Source organism: Rattus norvegicus, chromosome 11, assembly GCF_036323735.1.
Source record: "Rattus norvegicus strain BN/NHsdMcwi chromosome 11, GRCr8, whole genome shotgun sequence".
NCBI classification, from domain to species: domain Eukaryota; kingdom Metazoa; phylum Chordata; class Mammalia; order Rodentia; family Muridae; genus Rattus; species Rattus norvegicus.
This window is the reverse complement of record NC_086029.1, coordinates 65297116-65310699: the sequence shown is the minus strand read 5'-3', so window position 1 is coordinate 65310699 and position 13584 is coordinate 65297116. Positions and strand designations below refer to the sequence as shown.

At 33.9% G+C, this 13584-nt stretch overlaps 1 protein-coding gene across 10 annotated transcripts in view; it reads right to left on the bottom strand.

Annotated features, from left to right (window-relative positions):
* Positions 1-13584, bottom strand: part of Dzip3 (DAZ interacting zinc finger protein 3) — a 70125-nt gene that overhangs the window by 45615 nt on the left and 10926 nt on the right. For 9 of the 10 annotated variants that reach the window (NM_001427083.1, XM_063270531.1, XM_017598152.3 and 6 more), the window contains 6 exons: positions 13012-13112; positions 10430-10502; positions 7564-7719; positions 6225-6341; positions 4306-4386; positions 2984-3108 (listed from right to left, as the gene is read on the bottom strand). In NM_001427083.1, the coding sequence (NP_001414012.1) occupies positions 2984-3108; positions 4306-4386; positions 6225-6341; positions 7564-7719; positions 10430-10502; positions 13012-13043 (584 nt within the window). In that variant the 5' untranslated portion in view covers positions 13044-13112. Of the gene's footprint in view, positions 1-2983; positions 3109-4305; positions 4387-4735; positions 5546-6224; positions 6342-7563; positions 7720-10429; positions 10503-13011; positions 13113-13584 lie in introns of those variants that run through there. The other variant, XM_017598154.3, reaches the window with a different exon arrangement.

The window sequence follows — 13584 nt, the reverse complement described above, 5'->3', positions numbered from 1 at the left end:
ATACTCAATCTGTGCTGAAAATAAGGGCCAAATTGAATTATAAGATAGGACAAACTGTAAATGAGATCAAATGCACAGCCTTGGCTGGCTATTATCAACTCAGGATGCCCGAGTTGTAGGACTCTGTAGTAGTAGTAAAAGCTAGAGGGATAGTATGTTATGGTAAATTTAAAGCATTCTAATAGCAGATTATGCCAAACACAAGGCCAGAATTTTGTGATTAAAAAGTAAAACAACTGTAATGGAACCTCGGGCCCAGCCTCAATGGGACTACTGGCTAAAATCAGGGTTTTGATAAGTAGACGAGATCTGAAATGAGGCTATGTATAATGAATGCGCTCAGAAATCACAATTTGACCAGCAAGGATTTCTTCTTCCTTGCTAGAGGACAGCGGCCTCTCTTAGAGATCATGAAAAATTATTATCAGAGATTCCCATCCCAAAAGATGACCACCTTCTTCAGATCGTTCTCTCTCTCCACTTACTGCCCTTAGCCCCAGTACATCCAGGGTCAGGCATAATGGCTCAAGACAGAAAACAAAGTCTAAGTTTGAGAAGAATAAGAAAACCATATTCACTTAGAAAATGCACAATATGACTGACAGAAGAGAAGAAAAGTGGGAGTAAATCCTACGGGCGTGAAACCAAGAGGCAAATACAGACTAGACGAAGAAATGGAAAATGCTATAGGACAACTCACAGAGACATCAACATTGACTACTCTCGCAGGGACACTTGAAGTCAATCCTAACATGCTTCCAAAAATTTGATACAATTATGGCCAACAATAAAAGAAATACAAAACCTGGCTGCTAGTAAAAACACAGAATCTATCACTTAAAGGGAGTGAATAAAGCCCTGAGTCAATTCCTGAGTGAATTTGGTCACAGTCCTATCAAAGATTCCATAGCCACAGGTTCAGAAGGATTGCAAAGCCTTCCTTAGAGGACCAAGTGTGAGTCCTGAATTGTGTCAACAAAGCTTTTTTCCTCTGGATATTTATAGCCTACAGATTGCTCCCCTACAGAGACTGCTCCTACTTATATTATGTAAACCTTCCCCTTGATCCAGCTGTATGCTATAAACCCTGTCACTGATTATCTGAATGTAATAACCCTGCCTCCTGTTCAGCTCTGTGTACTAACCCTGACTAGTCTGTTCAACTCTATATAAGAAATGTGCTAAACTTCCAGGGAGCTGTGGTCTCTCTTAAGTAGGAGCCTAGAGCATGTAATCCCAGTTTATGTCCCTTGCTGCCATAGGCAGGTCTGTTCCTGGAGTTGTGCAGGGCATGGCAATCACTAGGCAATGTTCCTGGAGGAGACACTGACTAATGTTGTAAGACATACAAAGGGCATCAATGACTTGGATAAGCTCAATGATGTCCTTTATAATCCAGTCCAGCATTCACGATCTACTATTTCTGCTATTCAACCAACATTCGTTTTTGTTTATTTTTATTTTATTCCAAGATTAGTTGTATAAAATATTATTATTTTTGGTAAGTTGATTTACATAATTGAGAAAGTTAATACTATAACCCAAATCTCTGTAATCTACCATTTTTCAAAGATAAACCACACTTGATTGAGTCATTGTTGAAATACAGATAACTTTAAAATAACAAGTCATGATTTTGACATTAAATGGCTTTTTAGTGTTAATAATGATCTAGAGCATAGATACAGCTCTAATCATGGCAGAAGAAAATAGTTTGCTTTTCTGAGGGAAGGAAACAGTATATATCTTTGTTTTGATTGGGGTTATGTTAAGTATCTGACGCTGTTGGAGAACCATCTCTCTATGGATCTTTCCATCACACAAAGCATCACACTGACCTGGTTACACTGAGGATGACACTCTAACCAGACGCACTGAACAGGAAGTGGGAAGTGCCTGATTGTCTAGGACCAAAGAGTCATACTAGAGGATACGATAGGATAAATAGAACAAAGCTATCTTCTCCATGGTAATGCTGGGTATGCAGTGATCCCGTGCAGCACTTATCACTTTCATAGTAGTCTTCTATATCCTCAGACTTTTGTTGATTTTCTAAACCATTTTGGAATGCCAATTAAAAAGCTTGGATTATTCACTTTCCTCTATAGCTCTTAAACATGATTCATTTTTCACTAAGTTGAGTATTTTCAATAATTATTATATAAAAATCTATATCTTTACAATACTTTTAGTTCTGCGGACAACTGTGTTGCTTTGCAAATGATTATATTCCTGGGATCCAGCACAATAATGCTTGGACTACGATAGATACTTAAGATAAATATTAACAAATGATTGATGCTACAAAAGCCACAAATATTCAGAGGAAGTGAACAAAGACTTTTCATAGGTTTTCTGTATAACTTTACCTTCCTAAAATATGTAACAGTCAGTATTCTCTCAGCCATCTTGGACCTTTCAGCTTGTTTTTATTTGTTGTCTTTTAGTTGTTAGGAGAAATTCCTCTGTCTCTGTACTTCTGGGTCTACAGACATGTACAACCATGTCTGCCTCTCTTCCAATTCAGGCCACCTACACTTAAAACACCTCAGTGGTGAAACTGTCAGTGGCGACAGTCATCATTTGCCATGTACCGTACTACTATTGTGTGTACCAGGCACTATTTTTCACCCTGTAAATATTTTATGTATATTTCTGATTAGAATTAACTTTTGTTCCATTTTAGATGTTAGAAAATCAGGCTTAGCAAAACTGTTTGTTATGGTAAGTGGTAGAAAAATGGATTTGAATCTAGGTCTGTCAGATTCTAAAGCCCACATTTCTAATGTCAATGCTGGGGTGACTCACATTGCCATATTTAATATTTCTAAGTGCATGATTAACTAGAAAGAGGAAATTAGAAAGAAGGGACACTCCAAGACCACAAATGTTATGTCAATTGTATCCTGTGCACAGTCGATTCCCACTTTACAGTACTGAAGTTACGTGTAAGTGAAGATGTTCCTATAAGTAAAATGCCTACCTCTTCTGAGCACATCGAAGTAAACCACGTCCAAAATAAACTAAACACATAAAGTTTTCACACATCTCACTTTCTTGGATCACCATCTTCATCACCAGAAATTTATTCTCAGCTTCTATGCAGTCCTGTAGTGGGATAATGGAGTTGGCTGTATGAAAACTAAATTTTTTCCCTTTAAAATAGATATTCATTCCCAAACTAGAAAATTGAGGACACATTAAAAAAAGAATGATGATCCAGTTATATGGTCATGCATTAATATCCATAATCTTAACATCTCTAAAAATGACTATAAAGATGAGATACTAAGTATTTAACATCATTCAAAGACACAAGGTCTTTACCTCTAGATTTTTAACCATTCCAACAGAAAGTGTAACATTCAAGAATAAAAAAAAAATGAAAAAAAATTGTCAACCAAAAAGAAACATGTCTGACAACTATAAGAATGTAATTATCATATTTTTAAAAACATCTAATCACTGCATAATCTTCCTAGCTTTTCAAAGAGGAAATAGGTGACTGACTCCTTAACCATAGGTATAGTTTCTTCTTAGGGGTAAAACAATATAGACTTGTAATTTAAGACTAGAATCAATTCTAAGATGTTTCAGGTTTTTGTGTGCTCTGTGCATGCGTGTGTATGTATGTGTGCATGTACTGTTAATAAAGTAAAAAAGTATCAAGGATACAAAAATTTAAATAAGACAATGAAAAATTAAAACAGGAAGATTTTTAATTTCCAGATTCTATTCATCTGGTTTCACTTTAATGTGAAGACATAAAAACCCGAGCCCAGCAGTGTTGATGGAGGCCAAGCCCAGCAGTGTTGATGGAGGCCTTTAATCCCAGCACTCGGGAGGCAGAGCCAGAGAGCCAGACAGATCTCTAAATCTAAGGCCAGACTGGTCTACAGAGAGAGTTCCAGGAGAGCCAAGGTTACTCAGAAAACCCTGTCTCCAAAAAACAAAAAACTAACAAACAAAAAATTATGAGGTAAAATTTGTATTTCACTAGAGTAAAATTAGAAAAAAAGATTACACTTCATTTAAATAGATTACTATTTATTATTAAGTATACAAATAAGCATTTAAAAGATAAAACTAGTCTTAGAAAAGAAAGTTCAAGTATAAGCTAATATTGTTTACTCTTTTTTTAAAAGCAACATAAATCTTCAACATAATTATTTATAGAAATAAGGTAGAAGTTATAGGATACCTTCAATTCCTGAGTTGTTCATTTTTCAATCAATACTATCAATGGCTACAATGAAGCCAAGGTATATAAAAAGATTTGTAAGGTAAATAATACATGCTACATACCTCTTTCTTTCCTCTTTCAGTTAGTGCCACTCCATACAAAAACAGTAATGTCAAGTAATAACCAACATTAATTTGTTCTGCCTACAAAAATAAATCAATTGGTTATTTACTCCAAGCTACTATTCAGTTTACCAGGGTTAACTGAAAATTCTTGAATTATTTAATAATTATTAAAATGGTACAAATTTTCATTTTATTACCCATCATTTGCTAATAATCACAGAGAAGTGTGTCATTTTTATTTGATAAAAATTTGATTATCAAATAAAATTTCAAAGAAATCTGATCAAAGAAGATAAAACCACATTTAATTAAAAGTCATAACAATCATGACTTTAAATAAGCTTTCTCACTTTAATTATATAATATTCTGGTTATCAAAAATCCTTATAGGATAACAAGTGAAAGTCCAGGGTCAATAATGGGTTACCTCTTTCATGTTGCTGACCAATGAGTTCCTGTAGACACTCAACAAATACAGGCATTGCCATTGCTACTGGTTATTTTTCAGAACTTTACAGTATTGCTGAAGACACCATATAATTGAGTGACAGAACATGGTATTGACCTAGAACCTTCATCGCCACTGGCTAGCTTTCACAGTGCTGGGAGGTGTTATGCACACTACTGGAGGAGAAAAATAATCATCAATGCTTTCTAGCTGTGAACTCTATGAATTTCAATGTCTGGTCTGGCAAGACATACCCACTGGTGCAATTTTGACACAAACATCTCATGAATAACCAACAACTTTCCAATTGTATTTAAGTCCTGTTCCACAAGATAAAATCCACCTACGATATTACTGTTAGGCCAAGAACCTGTAGCTGGACAGTCACGAGCCCTTACTTTTATGCTCCTAAATGGACACAGTATTAAGCCGACTCCTACTGGCATCGTTAAAATAATAAATTAATGTATTTCTCAACCATAATCAGAGAAACTTCTATTTGCAATAGACAATAACTAGCATGAAGATCTACAATTGGCCAAAGTGTTACGAATAAGAGACTATGGAATGTTCAGCCCTAAATGGGACATTCCCTTCTCCTAAGACTCAAGACCTTTGTGAGCAGAGCAGAAGGAGTGTGAGAAATGAAGGTAGTGGATGTATAAAAGGAAATAGTGTCCTGCAGACACAGAAGAATAGCATAAGTGAGGCAAATAAGTAGGAGAGTGGGAGAAAGGAGGGATTCAGAATTTTTCTTTTTTTAATGGATAAATGTACATATTTTTATAATATATAACATTTGAATTAGATAGAAATATATATATATACATATATATGCTGAAGACACCATATAATTGAGTGACAGAACATGGTATTGACCTAGAACCTTCATCGCCACTGGCTAGCTTTCACAGTGCTGGGAGGTGTTATGCACACTACTGGAGGAGAAAAATAATCATCAATGCTTTCTAGCTGTGAACTCTATGAATTTCAATGTCTGGTTCAATGAATGACTAAATCAAGATCATTTATTTATACATGAAGGGCCTTATATATTTATCATTTTTGTAGTAAAAATGTTTAGTCTACTCTCAATCTTAAAAATATAATACATTGCTATTAACTAGAATCATAATAAGGTTTATTAGTTCTCTAGAACATTTTTCCTCCCATCTAACTGAAATTTCATATTTTTGGACCAACATCTCTCAAGTCTTCTCTTCCACCCTATCCTGATTACCATCATTCTATTCTCTGTTCAACATTTTTGGCTCTTTACATAGCTGTTTTTCTGTATCTAAATGATTTTCTGAAGCTTATGACTGTTTATGAACTGGAATATCCAGTCCCATTAGTTCAAGTGTCTTTTAATCTAAGAAAAGTAGAAATAGGCACATGCTGATCTCTTCTCAATAAAGAAAATGTTACACAAGCCCATGATTTAAAACACTCAATGCAAAACACTCACCGTATAATTAGAAGCTTGAATGTTTCTAAGTGCTGTTTCCAGTTGTGTTATCAAAACATGTAATGTTAAAGCAGGAGCAATTTCTTCCCCAGTTTGGCTATTAGTTGTAACTTCCCTCTGTGAAGAGTAATTGAAATGATAATTTTTGTAAATTAGGATTTCTAAATACATAATATAAAAAGAAAAATGTATAAACCCTATTGAAAACAGATTTTTAATTACCTTAGTGATATATATTATTTACATATTTTTATAAAGCTGATTATTAACCGATATAATTAATCTCCTCAGTAGGTATTTCCTTAACAGTCTCCCCCACCCCCATGGATCCCACTGTCTTCTAATCCCTCCCACTTTGTAGCACACAAACAATGTTTCTTTCTCTGAGATAGAGCTTTCAGCAGCTTTGCACCTAGAGCAACAGCCTTGCAGGCTGAGACAGGAAAGAGGGCTAAGGTTAGCACCCTATTCTTTGGTTGTGCTTCTGGTATGGACAGAATACCGATAGGCTCAGTTGTCTGTATCTATTTTCTATCAGCAATTTAACATTGCTAACTTTAAAATCAAATACACAGCCAGGCATGGACTGCATGGCTTTAACTACAACATGGGGAAGTTGAGGCAGGCAAACCTCTGGAGCTGGAGACAGTCTGGTCTACAAAGGGAGCTGCAGGACAGCTGGGACTAAATAGTAAGATCTTCTCTTAGAAACAAAACACCCCCCAAAACCAAAAGAGATTAATATGTGTATTGTTTTTGACTATAGAAAATTTCACTATACTGTATAATAGCAAATATTCAGTCAAGATTTAATTCTTGGTATTAAAATGAACATCTAGCTTATTAGTATGCAAACTTACTACTATTTTTAATAAATGTCAAATTACATTTATACCGAATAAATTTATGTTTTATTAGTAGTAACTATATGATTTGCATATTATATATCCAGATCATGTAAAAACTTCTCAGGTGAAAAGTGGTCAAAAGATGAAGTGTTTAAAATGCCCCAATATATATATTCTGTATGGAATAAACTTTATTAATAAATACATTTTTTAAAAAGTCAATATTTTTTAAACTATGAAAACAATATCAAAAGTAGTCCCTGGCCGGGAGAGACATATTTATGTTACTGTTGAATCAAAATAAACACTAAATTTCACAGTTTACTACTACTAACATAATGACTTTTAAATTTTTGTTAACAAGTCTATAGTCCAGGTTGACAGCAAAACCTTTTCTAACCATCAGATAGAGATTTATGACTTTGATTATAGCTTTAAAAGTCATATGAAGAAAAGTATACATCGTCACTAAAGAGAAATGATGATGTTACCTGCACAGTATGGAAGGAGAAGTCTTCTTGTATGAACTTTTCAATGTTAGGGAACACACCTTTGGGAAGAGCACTGATTGCCTTTAATACCTTCTTTACTTCTACCAGTGGGTTAACAGGCTCAGGGACAGTAGATATATCCGTTTTCTGTTTGTCCTACAAGACATTTAATTTATTAAATTACTTAATACAGTTTCATTTATTCTAGTGATAAAATCACTAAAAGTAATTTTAAAGAGGTAAAGTTCTTTTGTGTGTGTGTGTGTGTGTGTGTGTGTGTGTGTGTGTGTGTGTGTGTGTGGTGATCAAACCATAAAATGTAGGAATAAGACAGTCTCTGCTCAAAAACCTTATGTAGATTATTCTACACTGTAATAGGAAAACATCATATTTTATGTGGTATGGCTGATCGTTCAGCTTCTAGACTCATAGTAATTTGAAATGAATTAAGTTGCAAGACTTTAAATTAAAAACAGAAATAGAATGATTTACTTCAACTCAATCAGAACTGAGCAATTATCAATAAACCTTGAGGTTTAAATAATTAATTTTTAAAGACTTAATATAGCCATCATTAATGGCTGATTGATACGTAAAGAGTCAAACCCTCACAGACTACCTACTAACATTAGCTGTGGAGGGCCACAGAACAACAGAGAAAGACAAAGGGACACAACTGATAGATGACAGCCCCTCCTCAGCAGAGAAGCTTTAAGACTATGGTGTCACTGTTAGTGTCAGAAAATCAGAACACACAGCTTACTACAGACCTACAGAGCTTGAGTCACTGAAAATGCCCAAATGTGGAACGGTTGATTCTTGGGTACATAACAGAGTAATCATTAGACAGAAATGCAATTAAGAACTAATAGAGCCAACTGCATACTGTACTGTACTCTCTATACTTCTCCTCTAGAGCTGAGTCTCAAAATTATTGTTCCATTGCCAGCCATTTTAAAGAACTTATATATCTTATATTGCACAGTATCTTGCACATGACAATTATGCCCAAAATTGTTTTTAAATAAGATTAAAAGTATTTCAAATCTCTTTGAAAAGTGTGCAAATACTTATTACAGAATCTGTTCACTTGAAAGTTTTCAAAAAGCTTTAAAAGCCCCCATAGTAGATTTAAATATCTTACAAGGAATGATAATTACCTGTAGTATATGTATATCAAATTAAAAATCAATTCTATATTAAAGTTACTGAAGAATTTGACATGGTTAACAAATTTACACACAGACATGATTATGGCATGAATACTTAAGGAAGTCATAGATTCAAGGATGCTAAATGTTTATACTGTATTGCAGTTTTAACATTTTAAAATTTGCTATCAAATATTATACACCTAATTCATTTTAAGAAAATTTAACATCTAACTCAAGTTGAGAGTGAAGTGTATGTATTTTGAATGAGAAGAATAGGAGGTGTAGCCTTATTGGAGGTGGTGTGCCACTCTCTGCTACCTGTCTGTGTCTGAGGATGTGAGCTCTCAGCTCCTGTTCTTGTGCCACGCCTACCCGCCTGCTGTCACACTCCCTGCCATTACCCTCATAAACTCACTTCTGAAACTCTAGCTTCATTAAATGCCTTCCTCTTTAAGTTGCCTTTGTTACAGTGTCTTATCCCAAAAATAACAAAGTAACTAAGACAAAGTATCTACCTTTTCTTACTTTCATAATCCTAATATTTATTTAGAAATGTTTTCTCTGGATCCTGTTTGTGCTCAACTGTATAGTCTGTGTATACTGGAACACATTATAACTATTCTGAAATATTTTCTAGTAATAAATTCATCTTAATATAGTTCTTTTATTTTCCTCATATGTTATTTCAAAACCATTGAAGTTGTGTATAAGCATGTGGTATCAATCAGTAAGGAAAACTTAAAGGGATAAAACTCTATGAGAAGTAAAATTATACTAATAAAACAAATTTTTCTTCAATCTCATTGAATATAACATATTCATATAAATATTTTAATCATCTATATTTATATTCATCATTGATAAATTTTATTTTTTTAATTTAAAACCTTTACTGGAGAAATAGCTGAACTGTTAAAAAAAAAGCTAGGTTTATAACCAATGTAGACAAAAATTATGCATATTTTCCCTACATGTATGTATGGGTACCAATGTATGTGTGCTTGAGTATGCATAGAGGCAAAAACTAGGCATGAGATATTCTAGAACTGAAGTTACAAATAACTGAATTGTTACGTGGGTGTTGGGAACTAGAACTATGCACTCTGCAGAACATCAACTGTTAGAACCATTAAGCCATCTCTCCGGCCCCTCATCATCAATAAAAGTATTAAATTAATTTATAACTCAGACTCACTATCTTATCTTTCATTTACATATACTTAGAAGCTCTAACAGTATAAATAGTAAAAATAAAAATTAGTTTCAAAAATAAATCAAAACTTTTTGATAAAAAATTCTGAATATGTATTTTCCTTCATACATATATACATATATATGATATATATAAATATATTAATTTTGTTTGAATATTCCTTTTCATAGATAAATGAGGTTAGGAGGATATATAGTACTTGCCTAATATGGCTTCATCCACATTATTGCAAAGAAAAAACATTAACAAATGAAGCCTGACTGTTAATATTTTCTGGGTGAGTCAGTTCAATTTTCAATAGATTTCAACTTCTCATGGCAATGAGCATATCCTTTACATACAGCAGCAATAACCCCAAAAAAACTTAACTAAAAAAAAAAAATAAATACTTTTTCAGAAAGTGACTTTCTAAAAATTTTACAACTAGTGTTTGTATTATAAATTTACATGCAAATGAATCAACTCAGTCCTAACTTACTAAATAATTAATTTTTCTTACCAGCTGACTGACTGGCTTCTCTGAATTATTTTCAGTTTCTTCCTTGGTCTGTTCTTCCACACCAGGGTTTCCACTGTAAAAGAAAAGTATATATTTCAAGCATGTCCTCACAATGATCACAATGGTAGCAGTAAAGAATCAAGGAATTGAGTCACTATCTCAAAGTTTCAAAAGTATCACAAATGTGCAATAAAGCCTGAAATGGGAATGGGTACCACATCTCTTCAGAGGCTCAAGTTGGAGAAAAGTTATGCCAAGCCTTTGCTTAATGATGGTAGAGAAACCACCAAACTGATATAATTAACTCTGTACATCTACCAAATGCACAACAGACAAAAATATATATTAACAGAACTGAGGAAGTGGGTCAGTGGGTAATATGCTTGCTCAGCAAGATTGAGGCCCTAAGACTGGATTCCCATTACTCAAGTGAAAAAGTCAGGCACGGCAGCACAGTCCCCACCATAGCAGCACTGGAGTTATAGGAGTGTGCCTGCAGAATAGAAAGAGGAACTCCATGCTCAGTGAGAAATGCTGCCTCAAAATGTAGGTAGGACAGTGGTAAGGAAGCCACCTGACACTGATCTCCATCTTTTCACTCTTCTGAAGGCCTGAGTGCACACCCTCACACATACAGACCACAGACACTCACAGACCATACACACAAGCTTATAGCATTATAGCAAGGTGAAGAGGTCTTTTAAAAAGAGGATTTTCTTTCTCTGTGTGGATGTATGAAAATAAAAACATAAAAATGGCTAGAAGGTGTGTGTGTGTAATGCACATTTGAATATATATGCATGTGTATATACACAAACAAAAACACATGTTTTGTTAGAATGTTTTTTCCTCTTTTAATTTTACTCAATGTATTTCCTTCTCCCAGTTCCTCCCCATTTTCCTACCCACCCAACTTTGCATTCTCATTCTCTCTCTCAAAAATAAAATAAACAAAAATTAAAACAAACAAATAACAGGTATATGCCATAATGCCACAATTAGAAAGATATATAGATAATCTCAATTTTTTCATTTAAGAGCTTCTAAACTTAAAATTGCCCAGTTTTTCAAAACATGTTAATTTATGGAAACTATCACATTGAGAAATCTTAACTTGCTTTGGTAATAAGCAATACCTTGACAGCTTTTCCTTTTAATACTGACTTCAGTATTAACATATGCAGTATTCTACAATGATCTAAAAGATTTATAAAACTACTAGTAGCATTACATAGGAACTCTAACATAGGATCATACATGATTTCTGTGCTCTTACTAATTTGGTAGAGTCAGCACATACAATATTGAGAAACACTGATTTATACAGAATTTATACTTTATAAAATATCATTACTTTATGTGTGCATCTGACAATCATTTTTCATTTATTATATAATATGATTTCATCTGAGGAAACAAGAAAAACTATAGAAATATTTCAAAATATGGCTCTCAGTACACTTACCATGTCATGGGTAAGAGAAAACATAATTTAAGTAACTAAATCAATTAACTTTTCTTTAATTTCCTAGCTGCCTAATAAGCTCATATTATCTGGGAATGAATGCAGTAGTATTCTGAAGCTTTTCAAGACCTGCGGGAACACAATATGTCCTCCAACAAATATCGGCTAACACTTTCATGACCACTCTTTAAAACAATAGTTATCACTCCCAGATACATATTAAAATCAACTGTGTCAGCTTGGAAACATCTAGAAGCCCAAAGCTGGCTGTGCTGACTAGTCTTACATTATTTTGACATACAAACTACAGTTATCTGAAAAGAGGGAACCTTAATAAAGAAAATGTCTCTATAAGATCTAGAGACAAGACATTTGTTAATTAGTGATTGATGGGGAGGGACTGATGGAATCCCTGGGCTGTTGGTCTTGGGTTCAATAAGAAAGCAGGGTAAGCAAGCCATGGGAAGGAAACCAGCAAGCAGCATTCCTCCACAGCTTCTGCGTCAGCTCCTGCCTCCAGGTTTCTGCCCTGCCTGAGGTCCTGTGCTGACCTCTTCAGTAATGAAGAATGGTATAGAAGCATAAGCCAAACAAGCCCTTTCCTCCCTGACTTCCTTTCTGGTCCTGGGGCTTCACTGCAGCAATAAAAATCATAACTAAGACACCCACTTAAGAGCTTCTAATGCAATTATCATTAGCTCCTATATTTTCTCCAGGTTCCACAGTAAAAATAAGTACATACCCCAATTAATCCTCATCTCCTTTACACAAAAATCCCTATCAGGAAAGTACAAATCTACAATTAGTACACAGCAAGTAAAACAGTCAAACTATTTTTTTTTCAAAATGATGACTTTTTATCTTTAAAAATAAAAAAGTCCCCAAGTAGGGCACACTATTTGGTCCTTAGATCTTTAGCTAGGGGACATTAAAGATCTCTTCTGAAAACTGAATTTCACTGAGTCTACAATTCCCTCCAATCAAAGTTGCTAAGTTGCCCCGAAGCTTAGTGGCATTATTTCACAATAGTTTTCAAAGTTTACGGAGAAAAGCCTAGTGCTATATCGTCTTTTGGAATATAACAAACATAGCTTTGTAGCAGTAACCCATTCTTTACCTTACAAAATATTCTTCTGTTAGAGGATCCATGTTGCACAATGTTTCTTTTCAAGATTTATTCCAATGCTTGCAAACTGACTTTTGCTATGGCCATTAAAGCTGTAAGAAAAAATAATATTTTTAATAGAAAAATACAAAGTTTTTTTCCACTATATAGACCAGTATTCAACTATTTGTAAAATTTTTCAATGTTTCCATAAAATAATAATATAGGGTCAATACCTAAATATAATCACCATCTAGAATTTACATTTTTTTCTAGGCATAGGAATATTTTAGCAATCTATAATTATATTGAAATTATCTATTCTTCAGCAGAACTGAATTTAATGTCAAAACCATCTTTTATGCTATTTTAGTTTCCAATATTATAGTCATTCATTGTTTTTCTAGTACTAGGAAATATGCTTAGAGCCCCATGCATACTAGACAAGTGCATTACCATTCAAGTTCTATTCTCTACCCCTATTATTTCACTTTTTAAATTTCTATTACTTCTTTGATAATATTGCACAGCACTCTTTGATCAAATTTATTTCCTAAATATTCCCAAATCACTCTTCCTTCTCTA